Source organism: Pongo pygmaeus, chromosome 6 (genome assembly GCF_028885625.2).
Source record: "Pongo pygmaeus isolate AG05252 chromosome 6, NHGRI_mPonPyg2-v2.0_pri, whole genome shotgun sequence".
Lineage (NCBI taxonomy): Eukaryota > Metazoa > Chordata > Mammalia > Primates > Hominidae > Pongo > Pongo pygmaeus.
This window is the reverse complement of record NC_072379.2, coordinates 103400555-103417357: the sequence shown is the minus strand read 5'-3', so window position 1 is coordinate 103417357 and position 16803 is coordinate 103400555. Positions and strand designations below refer to the sequence as shown.

Genomic DNA, 16803 nt, shown 5'->3' with positions numbered 1-16803 from the left:
GCTCACTGCAACCTGTGCCTCCCAGGTTCAAGCAATTCTCCTGCCACAGCCTCCCAAGTAGCTGGGATTACAGGCGTGCCACCATGTCTGGCTAAGTTTTTTGTATTTTTAGTAGAGATGGGATTTCACCATGTTGGCCGGGCTGGTCTCAAAGTCCTGACTTCAAGTGATCCACCTGCCTTAGCCTTCCAAAGTACTGGGATTACAGGCATGAGCCACTGCACCCAGCCTGCTATACTTTTTTGTGATGAGTGTAGTTGGTCCTTCATATTTTTCAGGTTAGATTTTTTTTGGATGTGACAGCCCTTAATAAAGAACTTTTAAAGTTGATGTGAGTAGGACATGGACATTTAGAAATTTCTGAAAGTCCCAGATGCTCTGTCTACCTTACTTAGCTAAATTTGGAGAACCACATTGATTTTTTTTTTTTTTTTTTTTTTTTTTTTTTGAGATGGAGTTTCACTCTTGTTGTCCAGGCTGGAGTGCAGTGGCGCAATCTCAGCTCACTGCAACCTCCACCCCCGTGGGTTCAAGCGATTCTGCTGCCTCAGCTTCCCAAGTAGCCAGGATTACAGGTGCCTGCCACCATGTCCAGCTAAGTTTTTGTATTGTTATTAGAGATAGGGTTTTACCATGTTGGCTAGGCTGTTTTCAAACTCCTGACCTTAGGTGATCCACCCACCTTGGCCTCCCAAAGTGCTGGGATTAGAGAGGTGTGAGCCACCATGCCTGGCCTCAAATTGATTTTTTATTTTCCTATGAGATAAGGAATTTTTGTGGAGTAGTAATCTTTATTACTCACTTTGGTGAGGTTTGGCTAACCAGTCCTTATATTTTCCTTTAAATTACATTTTCCTATTAAGCGCACAAGACTTGAGAACTGACTCTACTAAAGATGGTGGTTTCCTGCTGCACTTACTCTGGGCAAATTGACTACACCTCTCAGATTTTATAGGATCACCTGGTGAAGGCAATTTGTGAAATATACAATTAGATGTAATTATTTTCCTCATTACCTTTAAGACTTATCACAGGTATTGTCACGAAAAAACATTTATCAGACAATCAGTAATTATTTTTGGTTCTGAAAATCTGGTCTCTGAGTCTGGGCCATGTTAGCCAGACACAGAGTTCCCCTCCCCACCTGGAGACTCGCAAGCACAGGCCCAAGTGGGTCAAGGGCAGGAAAATGGCTTTGCTGTTAAACTGTGTTTAGTAATGGAGCTGGGGCTTAAACCTGCTGTGAGAATGGCACATCAGGTAATCTGTGAACTTAAGTTTCCTCATCTGTCAACAGGGGTTCTTTCAGGTTTGCTGTTACAAGAAAGTATAAGAGGATACCTTTATAGCACTGGGCACAACCATAGCTGTTATTATTGCTAAAGCAAAGCTATGAACAGGAAAACACTGGAAGCTTATGAACTTCTATACAGCAGTATTACTGAGAGAAGAGGCTGAGTTTCCCTGGGAAACTTACAGAAAATGTTATTTGAAAATAATTGGGCTGGGCATGGTGGCTCATGCAGAGGCTGAGGTGGGTGGATTGCTTGAGGTCACAAGTTCTAGACCAGCCCGGCCAACATGGCGAAACCCCTTCTCTACTAAAATATAGAAATTTGCTGGGTGTGGTGGCGGGTGCCTGTAATCCCAGCTACTCGGGAGGGTGAGGCAGGAGAATTGCTTGAACCTGGGAGGCGGAGGTTGCAATGAGTCGGGATCACGCCACTGTACTCCAGCCTGGGCAGCAGAGTGGGACTCTGTCTCAAAAAAAAACAAGGAAAAAGCTATGAATTATTGTGGCCTGGGATTCAGTATGGCTTGGGGAATTGTGTTTTTTATTGAAGGCAGGCCCCTCCTCCCACATTTCAGAATGTTTCCAGAGCTGGTGGGGGAGATGGCCTGGTCCCTGGAGGGCCGTGGCTGGTAGATGACTTGCTGTGAGCCCCCAGCTGTGGGTAAGATGGGAGGTGGGCCTGGTCTGTTATGGAAAGAGAGAGCATGATTGACTTATGATGCTCTAGAGGGGAAGGAGAGACCTGAGAGACATGGGGCACAGTACCTGCTTGGGCACCATGGTTTGTGAGCCCCTGATTTTCCACTGTGGTCATCTGGCAGACTACAGACCTTAAATACAATTGAAAATTTCAAAAGCAAGAAGCAAAGCCACTCAGAAATTATTCCTTTAATTGGAACCTTTCCTCATCAACAAAGAGCCACTTAGAGTGACCTGCCTCTGCATTTGTCTTTTTTTTTTTTTTTTCTTTTTTTTTTTTGAGATGGAGTCTCACTCTTTCGCCCAGGCTGGAGTGCACCGGCACAATCTTGGCTCATTGCAACCTCCGCCTCCCGGCTTCAAGTGATTCTCCTGCCTCAACTTCACAAGTAGGCGGGATTACAGGCACCTGCCACCACGCCCGGCTAATTTTTGTATTTTTAGTAGAGACAGTTTTTCACCATGTTGGCCAGGCTGGTCTCGAACTCCTGACCTAAGGTGATCCGCCCACCTCGGCCTCCCAATTGCTGGGATTACAGGTGTGAGCCACTGCGCCTGGCTGTGCATTTATTTGTCTTTGTTAATCGTCTGTCTGTTGAGGGGATCGAGGACTCCATACTGTGCACAGCAGGAAGGAAGGGGACAGAAAGAGAGGCCTTGAATGATCAAGTGAAGTCACTGAGTTGTTGGAAGGCGGGGCCTGTCAGCGGCCTGCAGGCGTGGAGCTGGTGCAGGCATCTGCTCTTGGGCTGTCACTCCTGTGATGGTTCGTTTTAGCGAGAGCAGACTGCGTGTAGCCATAAATGGCTGGAAGGCAGCTTCCACGTGGGCCTTTCTGTCAGCAACCTTGCTCCTTGAGACAGCTTGTGGATGTGTGTCTCCAGGTTACCGCCATCATCACCACATATACTTAGGACTTGTGTGATCGAGTTCTTTTTGAGCAGCTTATTTGAAGGTAACCTGCAGAGTTAAAATGCATTTGGCATCCTTCTTAATGAGAGACCAAAAATATTTTGACTTGGTGTTACTGTGGTACCTAGAGTTCTTTTTTCCTTTTTTTGGATATAAGAGACCGTTTGTGACTAGGTGAGAAATCCCCTGAAATGACTGGGAATTGGGACTTCAGTTCTTTCCTGATGATTATTTCTAATGGCAGTAGAGATCAGAAGGGATTTAGGGTTTTTACAGAAGTCACAGGATAACATTACGAGGAATGAGGGCCCGTCATGGAAATATATTTCACCGTGTCTCTTAGGATGAGGGGAATGGCTTGCTGCGTGAAAGATGTGTTTTGGCATGTTCCTGTAAGTAATATGGGGGAAATTCCATAATTTCCATAATTTGGGAAATAATGGAATCTTAAAAGTATCCATTTAATTTTTTTTCCTAAAATACCTAAAATACTTTGTGCTAGAACTGATAAAGAACAAAATTTAAAACAGCTGTTGATATGCCGTATCACTTTTGAAAGCAGTTACTGATGGAGAGTGCCTTCCCGGGAGGTTTTCCCGCTCTTTCTCCTCCGGGTCAGAAGCAGATTTTCATCCCTGCCACGTGGCCAGAGAAGAGTGGGGTCTGTGTGTTGAAGTTGAACATCAAATGCAGCTCTTCTGTCTCCTCTTCTTGTGTATAATTCAAGAAGTCATGATCATTACTAGTTTGAATCATTCCTTGGCCAGAAAGTTAAAAATTGAGCTGTATTTTTCGTCAGGGAATGCAATTACAGCTCTCACCCTCTTAAGGTTAATTTGCTGGACATGAGCCACCAAAAAGCATTAAGAAACTAGTGTGTTGATAGGTGGGCCAATAGAAATCAGCACATCCATGAATTTTTTCCCTGTCCTGTCTTCAAGAAGTGGGTGGTCCCCAGAAGCTTTCCAGCCCTCACATCATGGTAGGAAAAACAGTGCAGCCAGGAGCAGACCTCACTGGGCTGGTCACCAGGAATTTTTCTGACCATTCAGCAGGCATATTTTAGTAAAAATTGCTGCGTGGATAATGGGATTATCAAATGAGACAGTTTACTTTAAAAAAAAAACTGGTCTCTAGATGAGAGCATTGAGTGCGTTGGGATAAAAGAGTGATAGTGTGTGTATGTGTGTGTGTCAGACTACAGACCTTAAATACAATTGAAAATTTCAAAAGCAAGAAGCTTCCGTGCAGCAGCATAAAATCCACGTTTCCCTGAGTCAGGTACATCAAGAGAAATGTTGAGAACTGAGGGCTAAAACCCGGGAGCTGAGTTTTAAAAAGAGATACTGTATTCTGTATTTTTAATATTTAGTGTCTGAGCTGAACTTGTCACAGTGTTTTAAAATTATCTCCTGAATACCTAAAAAGCAACAGATTCTTTTGATGCTGTAAAGAGCAAACAAAGCTCTTTCGTGGGCATTTGACATCTACACAGGCTGGGCGTTGTCACTGCCACTTCTCTTGTTTATCCCTCCATCAGATGATGGGCGTTTGGTTTTCCCCCACTTTTTGGCTGTTATGAATGATGCCACTGTGATCATTAATGTACACATTTGTGTGGGCAGATGTTTCCGTTTCTCTTGAATACACGAGTGAAAGTTTAAGTATAAATTTTTAAATTTTGATGAAGTCCAATTTATATACATTTTACAATTTGTGCTTTTGATGTCACATCTAATAAATCATTGCCTATTTCAAGGTCATGAAGATTTACTTTTCTAGGAATTGTTTAGTTTTAGCTCTGAGGCGTATGACCTATTTTGAGTTGATTTTTGTATGGGATGTGAGGTAGGGTTTATACACATTTTAAACTCCAATATTTACTTACATGTGGTTGTCTGCTTGTGTAAGAATTCATTCAAATCTCTTCATTGTCTCTTGCTTTGTATTGGTATTTCTTGGTAGGTTTACTTTCTACGTGTACACAATTGATGCTCATCAGTTTTATATCATGGTTTGCTTTGTAATTACCAGTGTCCATGTAAATATAGTCCAGGATTTGCCTTTAGAGTCCTCCCACATGTAGTGTGGAACCTCATGGGCTTCTTTATTTAATTCTGGAATATGACAATTTCATGGATAAAATAATGTATTTTCCTTCACAAACCACTTTAAGATTCAAGAGAAGTGTAATAGAACTTCCCTGTTTCCTTAGAAGGACTCTGCAAGTCCAGGACTGGCCAGTACAGTTGCTGTCACAAAGCCTTTACTCTGCAGGAAGGGACCCTTCCTCAGAGCCTGCTTCCTGTTGTTTTTCCTTGGCTCTTTCAAGCTGTTTCTCAGAGCAAATTCAGAAGCCTGAGGGGCTCTTGGGGAACAGCACAATTGGCCGCCAGGCTCATGTTTGCCTGTGTGTGTGTGAGTTGATACTGAGATTGACAGCTGATAGTCACAGGAAGGGTGAAGTGATATTCCACATTCTTTAAGGAGGACAGGCTAGAAATGGAGCTTTAAGAAATTAAAATTGTCACAGTTGTCTAGTTATTTGCAAAACTTGTTTCAGTGAAACACATCTTCATATATTTTCTCTTTTTTTTTTTTTACATCTTCATATATTTTCTTTTTTCCTTTTTTTGAGACAGAGTCTCACTCTGTTGCCTAGGCTGGACTGCAGTGGTGCTATCTCGGCTCATTGCAACCTCCGCCTCCTGGGTTCAAACAATTCTTGTGCCTCAGCCTCCCGAGTAGCTGGGATTACAGGCATGCACCACCATGCCTGGCAAATTTTTGTGTTTATTAGAGATCGGGTTTCACCATGTTGGCCAGGTTGGTCTCGAACTCCTGACCTCAGGTGATCTTCCTGCCTTGGCCTCCCAAAGTGCTGGGATTACAGTCATGAGCCACCGCGCCCGGCTGATGACATTTCTTTAACTTGTTGGGGTGCTACTTTTATAGTAAGAGCAAATGGTGAAAATGTGTTTTTAAAATATGCTTTCCCCTCTTATTCTTAATTATCATTCTAAGTGATGGAGGTGGCTACATTTCTTGGGCATCATCTGCAGGGCTGGAGCTGGCTCATGGACTCGAGACGCTCACTCATTCAGTGAGCCCACTCTTGTTGTGTCTGCTAGCAATAGATACAGAGTTGGGGGCTTGGGCTTTGTGTTTAAGTAACTTTATCAACTATTTCCAGGGCAAGGTTACTTCTTATACTGAGCTTAAGGGTTTGTACACATAATCATTATAGCATCTGGATGAGTTGATTTTCCTTTGCATTATAAAGTTTTTCCACAAAAAAAGTCCACACATTTTTGTTTTTTAGAGGCGGTTCAGTGTTTTGTTATATTGCAGCGCTGCTCTGTGCTCAGGACTGTAGGTGTTTAGGACTCTCCTGCATATACTGTTGTTGATAGACTGCTTCTTTGCACAGTCTTTACCTTGTTAAAAGTAGTTAGATATTTTATGCTGCTCCTTGCAAATATCTTTACCAGTTTATAGTATGCCTAGTTATGGATGAATAGTTTCTCATGGCCTTTCAGTATTATATTGTTTTGCTCACTGTTACTATGCAGCTGTTAAGCATTTATAGTGGTAAAGTTTATCTTTTCATGGAAGATTGTACTTAAAAGATGCCTTGTTGATGGATCTTAGTTTAACACCTGGCCCCTCAGAAATAGGTTCCTTTACTATTCTCAGCACACAGTGTTTCTCTGTAGTTTACCTTTATTTGCAAACCTGGAGAGTATTTTTTCTGAGATAGAATAATGTCATAAAAGTTCGCTCCCCTTCCCAGAGAACTTGGTTTAGTCATGTGTGAGCTTTCTTAGTTTGCCTTAACTGTTGCTGTGGTGAGATCAACAGTCTAAATCAATATAGTCATATTACAGAAAATGTGGAAATTGAAATAACCTACTAACAAAAGCTGGTGTTTTGATTCACTTGATTTCCATCTTAATGAACATTTTAATAATCTTGTGATTATCTGTAGGACATAGTTTGACTGTTCTTCTACTGCCTAATGTTGTACCATGATCTTCTCCCATGTTGTTAAGTAATATTAAATACTATTAAGTGAATCTACCTTGGTTTTCTTTTAACCACCATTTTACTATTATTGGCTCTTCGTCATTTTGCGAGTACATATAATTTTGTGCCAGCATGTATTAGGCATGAATTTGGGGTGGTGCAACCAGGGTTTATCTCCTTGGGCTGGATTCCTAGAGCCGGAATTTCAGGCTTAGAGGGATAAACCTGCAGTCTCTGCTCAGACTTTGTTTTTATGGAGACTGTGTTTCCTTCAACAGGAGATCCCTTCCCGCCTCTAATATTACAGGTTCATTTCTTCATCAACACAGACCTGATGTCTAGTCTGGATGCGATGCTTTACTCTATCTCCAGTCCTCTTATTGGAAACAGAAGCTTATTTTACATCCCAGCCCCTTTAGCAAGCAGCCCTCTTAAAAGATTCTTTATACAGAACCCTGTGCCCAGCATGATTTCAACTTTGTAGACATACTAGTGTGTAAGAACACTCTTCACAATAGACACAAAAGAAAAGCAGTTGTGGGTAGGATTGTAGGCTACTTCCCCTTTTGTTCTTATACTTTTCTGTAATGTTCTTTTCTTTTCATTATGTTTTTTAAACGGGAGGGCTTTTCCAAATTGACTTGAATAAATGGGTGAAACAGAACAAGCCTCCTGAGAACACCTTTGTGAGCAGAGCACTGATTATCTGTTGATGCATCTCATGAAAAAAATTTATCTTGTTTAAATTATAGCAGTTGAAAGGGGAGAGAAGTCAGCCCTTGCATGAAGTGTGCTCTGCAGGTGCTTGAATGCCTCTCTCTCCCTACCGAGACCTGGCTGCTCTGAGGTGTGGGCACAGGGGAGTGTTTCCTCTGCAGAAGCTGCTCAGGGTGCACTGAGGGGCACCTAAGGAGGTCTATGGGCAGGGGTGGGGTGTCCTGTGAAAACTTCAAACAGGCAGAGAAAACGAGTTATTCACAGTGAAATTATCTGGAGCTTTTGACAGTTTATTGCCTTTTTGAAAAGGGTTATGGGGAGACAGGGTTTCGCTCGCTCTCTCCCAGGATGGAGTGCAGTGGCATGACCTTGACTCACTGCAGCCTTGACCTCCTGGATTCAAGCAATGCTCCTGCCTCAGCCTCCTGAGTAGCTGGGATGTACCACCATGCCCAGCTACTTTTTTTCTTTTTAAGTAGAGACAGGGTCTGGTCTATGTTACCCAGGCTGGTCTGAAACTCATGGGCTCAAGGGATCCTCCTGCCTCAGCCTCCCAAACGGCTAGGATTGCAGGGGTGAGCCACTGCCCTCAGTCCTTTTTTGCAGTTTTGACTTAAAAATAACCTTTTTTCCTCTTATAAAATGACTATTACAGCTCGTAGGCCATTTACTAGCTTGTTAGTCATTCTGTTATGTCAACCAAAGCTGCCTGTAACCCACACTTTTCATACTGCAGCTAGCACAGTTTGTGAAGTATAACTTCAAGGTTTACAAATTAATGTCCTAGGATCTTAGATCTTACAACAAATGCGTAGACGTGAATGGTGTTTGATTTGGGTTGGCCTCAAGTTTGCAAATTTTACGAAAGATCCCAGGTTGAAATGAGAGTGGCTTGCTTCAGCCTTTGGAAAAGAAAACACTCTGGGCAAACTGAGCCCACTCCACTTACTTAAAGAAACTTAGAACTAATGTGAATGAGCTATTAATTAACCTCTATTTAGATCCACCAGGCTTACTTGAAATATGCCTTGGTCATATGTACATGTAATCATTATTGCTTAGTGGGGAAAAGCTGGTGTTCTTTGTTGTTGCTGTACAAGTGTTGAGCAGGTGGTTGTCCGCTTCATTGAAAAGAACCTGACTGGACCAACAATGGGGAATGCAAATTTGGAGCTTTCTTGACATTGGCCTATTTTTTCCCCTGTAGGAGAACTGCGACACATCACCAAGCTGAAGCCCTGGAGCCTCTTTGATGTACTTGTGGAAAAGTATGGCTGGCCCCATGAAGATGCTGCACAGTTTACAGATTTCCTGATCCCGATGTTAGAAATGGTTCCAGAAAAACGAGCCTCAGCTGGCGAATGCCTTCGGCATCCTTGGTTGAATTCTTAGCAAATTCTACCAATATTGCATTCTGAGCTAGCAAATGTTCCCAGTACATTGGACCTAAACGGTGACTCTCATTCTTTAACAGGATTACAAGTGAGCTGGCTTCATCCTCAGACCTTTATTTTGCTTTGAGGTACTGTTGTTTGACATTTTGCTTTTTGTGCACTGTGATCCTGGGGAAGGGTAGTCTTTTGTCTTCAGCTAAGTAGTTTACTGACCATTTTCTTCTGGAAACAATAACATGTCTCTAAGCATTGTTTCTTGTGTTGTGTGACATTCAAATGTCATTTTTTTGAATGAAAAATACTTTCCCCTTTGTGTTTTGGCAGGTTTTGTAACTATTTATGAAGAAATATTTTAGCTGAGTACTATATAATTTACAATCTTAAGAAATTATCAAGTTGGAACCAAGAAATAGCAAGGAAATGTACAATTTTATCTTCTGGCAAAGGGACATCATTCCTGTATTATAGTGTATGTAAATGCACCTGTAAATGTTACTTTCCATTAAATATGGGAGGGGGACTCAAATTTCAGAAAAGCTACCAAGTCTTGAGTGCTTTGTAGCCTATGTTGCATGTAGCGGACTTTAACTGCTCCAAGGAGTTGTGCAAACTTTTCATTCCATAACAGTCTTTTCACATTGGATTTTAAACAAAGTGGCTCTGGGTTGTAAGATGTCATTCTCTATATGGCACTTTAAAGGAAGAAAAGATATGCTTCTCATTCTAAAATATGCATTATAATTTAGCAGTCCCATTTGTAATTTTGCATATTTTTAAAAGTACTTTTAAAGAAGAAGAGCAATTTCCCTTTAAAAATGTGATGGCTCAGTACCATGTCATGTCACCTCCTCTGGGCGCTGTAAGTTAAGCTCTACATAGATTAAATTGGAGAAACGTGTTAATTGTGTGGAATGAAAAAATACATATATTTTTGGAAAAGCATGATCATGCTTGTCTAGAACACAAGGTATGGTATATACAATTTGCAGTGCAGTGGGCAGAATACTTCTCACAGCTCGAAGATAACAGTGATCACATTCATTCCATAGGTAGCTTTACGTGTGGCTACAACAAATTTTACTAGCTTTTTCATTGTCTTTCCATGAAACGAAGTTGAGAAAATGATTTTCCCTTTGCAGGTTGCACACAGTTTTGTTTATGCATTTCCTTAAAATTAATTGTAGACTCCAGGATACAAAACCATAGTAGGCAATACAATTTTAGAATGTAATATATAGAGGTATATTTAGCCTCTTTTAGAAGTCAGTGGATTGAATGTCTTTTTATTTTAAATTTTACATTCATTAAGGTGCCTCGTTTTTGACTTTGTCCATTAACATTTATCCATATGCCTTTGCAATAACTAGATTGTGAAAAGCTAACAAGTGTTGTAACAATAATCCATTGTTTGAGGTGCTTGCAGTTGTCTTAAAAATTAAAGTGTTTTGGTTTTTTTTTTTCCAGACATTGCCTTGGTCATTGCCCTATAAATGATAGAATCAATGAACATTTGCTATCGGAGTAGTGTCACTAAAACTAAATACCAGCATTCCTGTTGCAGCAGATGTAGTTGTAGAACATGCATTAAGGCTTATTATAAGGAAATCATTTATTGTTTTTTAAGGGCAGAAGGGATTTAGGAGAAAAGCTACAGTATAGATTGATTCTCTAGAATATCAATGATCCCTTTTCATCCATGGTTCATCAAAAACATACTGCATTTGTTTGATCATTGCAAATTTAAAACAAAACAGCATTTGCTGTTAGGAAACAAGACACATAACCCTCTTAGTAATTACCATTATATCACATTACCACTGTGAGGTAGAATGGATCATTCCTTCATTGCTTTATGAAATTTGCATGCTAAGTTTTTATAATGAGGCTGTAGGTTTCCATGTAAATTCTGTGATAGATAGTGGCTGTAGACTGGTGATACTATCCGTGATTTCTTTAAGAAACATCCTTACAAGAACCATAGAGCACAATTTATATCTTCCCTAAGTGTAAAAGGATTTTTATCAGGGTGATAGTATACTTGAATGAAATTTGTCTAATGCAGTTTTTGCTTATGTTGGAAAATAAACTAGATTATGAATTTTTACAGGTGTGTCCCTTATGATAAAACAGCCTAACTAGTTTATAATAAACAGTTGTTCTAGAAGGAATATACGTTTGTATTAGGCATAATACGGCTTTATCAGATTCTTGGCGGCTTGTTGATAAAGAATGCACAAAAACTAAATGAGAACCACTGGTTATGCTAAACATTATAACCAGCTCTCTGACTTCAGTTGAATGTCCTATCTTTTCCTTTCTGTAGTCCATGTGAAATCTTCATGGAAAATGACAAGCAGTGGATCACATATGTGTTTATAGCAGACACAGGAGCTGGCTGTCTAGAAATTGGCAGACGACAGAACTGCCCAAAGGCAGAGAAAAGGTGGATATAAGATCTTCACTTAGGTGAAAACTGATTTACTAACTTGCTTCTTCTCATACCTGGACCATACATAACTAGTTACCAGGATAAAGTACGGAAACTTTCCATCGGAGTAGAGAACTTCAGCTTGTATCCGTAGTTCAGGTTATTTCCTAAATTGTCCTTTTTTCTCCCCCTTTTAAATAACTTGAATGAAATTTTGGTAGAAGACCGTATTTTAGAGTATATACTTCATCAAGGAATCAAAATGCATAAGATTCTGCAGTTCACACAAAAGCTTCTGTATGCGTATTTCTGTAGTAGGCACATTTCAAGCCAGTGAAGAATTTAAAATGCTTAGAAGGACAGACCTTTTAAGAAGAATATTTTTGTTTTACACGCTAGTTACCTTTATTCTGTTTGAAACTATCAGGATAGATGATGATGTAAAAGCATTTCTTAGACAAATGTTTCTTTAATACCATAAATAGAATTTTGTTGGACAAATTGAGGATGGCAAACTTCGCCTATGTTCTTCTAAAATTTGAAGCTGTGATTAGGATTGAGCCCTAAGTGAGCTGCGTTAATGTACCATCATTAGCTAATTTTCAAAAGGAAATAATAGAAATTCAAAGTGTAAAAACATGACTGAATGAGGTCAGTCATTTTAGTGTTTTTCTGATGCACAGAATTTGTATCCTGTGCCAAATTATGTCAGGTAATTGGATGATGAAAAATGTGTTGATAAACAGTATCATTATTATTGGATGTACTTACTGAATCCTCCTCAGAGGTAGAAGACAAAGGCTGGGAAATTTTTAAATTTTTCGAAGATTAATAACTAGCATATTATATTTTAGCAATAAAAACGTTCACTTAAGAGGCCGTATTCATTTCACTGAGACAGCTAGGAATAATGCCTTTTTTCTTTAGTTTTGTACACCCAAGACAAATTTTCCTGTTTTGGGCAAACTACCCATATTTTCAAACAGTTGTTGTACCTTGTATTCAAGAACTACTGTAATGCATTAGTGGTCTGGCTTCATTTTGTATGATGCCAGATCCTTAATTTACCCAGCACAATCATTTCAGTAGTTTCCTATAGCTCCTGCAAAAATGCAAACAAACAGAAACCACCACAGGAACAGCCCCTTGCTGCCTCCTGTTGCTGAGGTAGTAGTCGCTAAAGAAAATTGAAGGCTCCTTACAGTCCATATTTGAAAACTAGAACTTCTGTAGAAACACACAGATCCCGATCTTAGAAGTTGTATAGGACAATTTGGTAAAACTGACATAATTGTGATTTATTAACATGAATTAAAATGCCCAACCAGTGCTTCAATGTGACAGTATATTTAAAATAAAAAAGAAATTAAAGGTCATATACTGTACTACTTTCACAAAGATCACACAGTTTTGCAAAAGACTTGACTTGTCATATGTACAATGCTATATATCAAATGAGAAAAGCTGTAAGCAATTATATACGCAAAAGAAATGCAGTATTTACAGTTTGTCAGGAGACATTAGAAATCATCTATACATTAAATTACATTTTGCTTGCAAATAACTCGTAAAACAAAATGAGCCATGTCCACACCAAAATATAAAAATCTGTATTGCATTTTTATACCTAAGATGCATTCACAGAACTGCTGCTGACAGGAAAGAAAAAAAAAAAATCCTCATAGTGCCATTACTTAGCTGAGTACTTAATGTGTATGTATAAAATAATAGAACATTCACTAAATGAATTTAACTGCAAAAATAAAATTTAAAGATCATACAGCATCAAATCAGCATCAGATCTGCCAGAAAAAAACAGCTGGAATGTTCATTTACAAAATAAAGATACCTAATACTGGCTTAACAGCACATTTTTAAAAGGAATTTTAAAAAGCAAAAATGAGAAAAATACAACGAAAGAGCACTGGTGTTTTTTATACAAAGGTTCATGTACAAGCTTTAAAAAGTACCTTAACAGGTACATATGAAATATACAGTTTATCTTACAGAACATTTAAAAAAATGTTTTTGGAGTCCATTTTAATGCCACCCTGACCCATGGTAATTGTTTTGAAATGTTGGTGGCACCTGTGCTCTGTGAATTGGAATCTGTCCAGGCACTGGAGATGCCTGCTGAGGTCCTTGAACCCCATGTGGCAGGGCCACAGAGCCAGGATGAGGACAGAACCCTGAAGCAGTAGGTGTTGGAATACTGTTTGGTCCTTGGGGCTGGAGATGAGGACCTGTGACAGGTAATGGACAATGTGGCCCTGTTCCAGAAGGCTGGTGCTGGGGTCCCGGTCCCAAAGTGGTATGATGTGTAGCTTGTGAGGGATACGGTGGTACAGCTGGATGAGCACTTGAAGGAAAAAGTGGAGGTCCTTGATGAGGTGGGTGGTGTAAGGCTTGAGCTGATGTGGTATGATGCCCAGAAGCCAAAACACTGGAAGGTGGCGGCGGAGGGGGTGGTGGGGGTGCTGAATTTACAACATGCTGGTGTTGTGCTTGTAGACCTTGGAGTCCTGTGGAAGGATGGGGTGGTGGATGGTGATGAGGGGCAGGACCGGGAGGGGGTGGGGGTGGGGGTAAGTGGTGTCCAGCAGTTTGAGAATGAATATGCGACCCAGGGGTGACCGCATGAACAGGCCCTACTACATGTGCTACAGAGTGTTGCTGATGGGAATTCGGCTGTTGTACAAGGTGCGGTCCTGGAGCAGGTGGTGGTGGTGGAGGAGGGGGGACTACGGCAGCAGCAGTTTGATGGTGAATGGTAGGGTTCTGAGAGGGCAAAAAATGCCCTGGAGTCACGTGGTGTCCTGGAACTGTTTGCTGGCTTGTGGTGCCAGGAAGTGCTTGATTTGGTCCTGATGTAAACACAGTTTGTTGAGAAAGACTACCTTTGAGCTGATTATAATTCTGAAAGTTTGCAGAGGGCTGCTGGTTTTGATAGTAAGACGAAGGAGGTGGAGGAGGTGGAGGGGGTGGTGCCGTGCTGTTCAGACTTTGTTGGTTAAACTGACTGTATGTTGCTGAAGATTGTCCTGAGGGTGTCTGTGTAAATAATGTTCCAGAAGTTGCCTGCTGAGTATTGGCTTGAAGGTTCTGTGCTGCTGGATAAAAGTTTCTTTGAGGCTCTCGCTGAGGTGTTCCAACTTGAGGTGACTGTGAATGATGAGGCCTGTAGGGAGATCCTAACTGCTGTGAAGGAGGCTTTGGTGAAAGATAACCATGCTGTACAGGTGTGTGAGGCGTGGATGACTTTGGAGGATTTTCTAGGTGAGGTGATGGAGGACAGTGCAACTTTGTTGGTGCAGAAGGCAGCTTTTGTGAAAGTTGCTCAGATGAATTACGAACATGTGTCTGAGGAGGATGATTCTTTGAAAGTGCTTGGTTGGTATTTGATAGCTGTTTTTGTTGGAGCTCTGTTTTTAGGTGAACACCGTTTTCAGCTTCGGATGCACTAACTGTGGAGTCCCATTGGGGATCTGGTTTTGTGAATATTTTCCCGTGTGCTTGAGCAGGAATTACAGATCCAGGTGAACCAGGCTATGAAGAGAAAACAAATTATATACATTTAAAGAACATTTTGTGTACCTTGAGGTTTATTCTTGTTGGTATTTAATACTACCTAAATATTAATGGGCGGCAGGAAATAACGTCCCGGATACGTCAATTATGGAGGCTTGGGATGTTAAAAGGCCAATATTTTTCAGTTGTTCCAAAAAGTTCTGAGAGTGAGCTTAAAGTGAATTCTCTGGGTTAATTTTTATTGAAGACAAGTTGAGGAAATAATTTTCTTTAACTTTACTCTGCCTTTTTACCCCTAGGCAATGAAACCTGTTTTTGAGCCTTACTCTGAAAGAACTCCAATAGCAAGTTTCAATTTTATAACTGAAATTTCTATACCCAACCTAAGGATAAATTGATTTGGGTAAATGAACTTGCTCCCTCAAACCATTTTGACTTTTAATACCTTTTCATTTTCCTTGTACACTGTTCAGATAAAAATAAACCAAGTATAAGACTGTTTAAATGTCAATCATCAAAAAAAGATAGATCTCAGATTCCTTGTCTTTAGTTTCCAATGATTTACATGCCATACTAGATTATTACATCTTCATGAACCAGGATGAAGATGTCATTCCTTTTAAATGATAAAATGACCTTTTGTTTTTAGATAATTGGCTGGTTAAGAATTTCATGACAAGGCTATGAATTTCCTAGACACCACTAGAATAGAGGTGGAACATTTGAAGAAAATGTAAGCTGTTGAAGTGTGCTTAGAAAACTTGAATGCTTGGTCAGAGTTATCCATCACATGTTCAGTAAGAAGAACAAAGCAGTACACACAATTGAATATTTCTGACAGGAAAAGTGTCCAGAAGTCACAAATTGATACTTGATACAGCAGAAAAACACTGCATATTAGAAACATCAGCTTTTCTGCACTCAACCTAAAGTCCTTTGGAACCCATCGAAAGGTCAATGTTATTACCTTGCTCATTTTTGAAGGACTTTTACAAGTATTTTGAGAAGTATCTGGGGATGGACATTCATTTGTAGTTGTGGGTTCTGGATTTTCAGGATCAGGGTCTATAAAGCAGAAGAAACCTATAGTAAGTATAAAATTATACAATAAACACTGTTTTAACACCACAAAGCAACATACATTCTACTATCCAAACCAACTTTTTATAAAGGCTCTCTTGTCTGATTTTAAAATGTGTTAAAGAATAACATTATTGGTCATCTGCTTACTGACCTTCCATCAGTTCACTGAAAGAAGGGACTGGGCCCTTAGCTTGCAACTGGGGTATGTGATTTGAATGAGATGAAGGTGAAGACTGAACATGACTCGGTGAACATGAGACACATGGTGATTCTCCCCCTAGAGATGAAGCAGAGCAGACCCAAAGAGAACATTAGAGCTGCAAAGAACGAGGATGCAGAGTGATTAACTGACTCCACTTTCTGGTGAAGGAACAAGCTCACTTACCACTGTCTTTATCTTTTCGGTGATCACTGAGAAGTAAAGCTCTCTGATAACTCCTTTCTCTGACTTGTTCCACTGAAGTTGAGGCAGTCCTTTCAAAGAAAAATCACATTATCCTCTATTGAAAGAAACTACTGCTAGTTACATTGTTGCTTCATAGTCAACATATACTGTCAGACCAAGGCTTTTGATCTACTGGGAAAATACTTTGGTGTTAACCTTTGAAAATAGTTAATTTTGGCAGGGCACAGTGGCTCACACCTGTAATCCCAGCACTTTGGGAGGCCAAGGTGGGCAGATTACAAGGTCAGGAGTCTGAGACCAGCCTGGCCAGCATGGT

The 16803-nt window shown here is 40.3% G+C and overlaps 2 protein-coding genes across 24 annotated transcripts in view; one reads left to right on the top strand and one right to left on the bottom strand.

The window, feature by feature from the left end:
* SRPK2 (SRSF protein kinase 2) overlaps positions 1-12846 on the top strand; it is a 292635-nt gene extending 279789 nt beyond the window's left edge. For 14 of the 17 annotated variants that reach the window (XM_054495302.1, XM_054495297.1, XM_054495303.1 and 11 more), the window contains one exon: positions 8856-10507. In XM_054495302.1, coding sequence (XP_054351277.1) covers positions 8856-9040 — 185 coding nt within the window. In that variant the 3' untranslated portion in view covers positions 9041-10507. Of the gene's footprint in view, positions 1-8855; positions 10508-11365 lie in introns of those variants that run through there. The other 3 variants (XR_008503676.2, XR_008503674.1, XR_008503675.2) reach the window with 2 other exon arrangements.
* Positions 12748-16803, bottom strand: part of KMT2E (lysine methyltransferase 2E (inactive)) — a 103272-nt gene continuing 99216 nt past the window's right edge. For all 7 annotated transcript variants that reach the window (XM_054495285.2, XM_054495286.2, XM_054495289.2 and 4 more), the window contains 4 exons: positions 16467-16555; positions 16233-16358; positions 15966-16063; positions 12748-15016 (listed from right to left, as the gene is read on the bottom strand). In XM_054495285.2, the coding sequence (XP_054351260.1) occupies positions 13511-15016; positions 15966-16063; positions 16233-16358; positions 16467-16555 (1819 nt within the window). In that variant the 3' untranslated portion in view covers positions 12748-13510. The remainder of the gene's footprint in view (positions 15017-15965; positions 16064-16232; positions 16359-16466; positions 16556-16803) is intronic.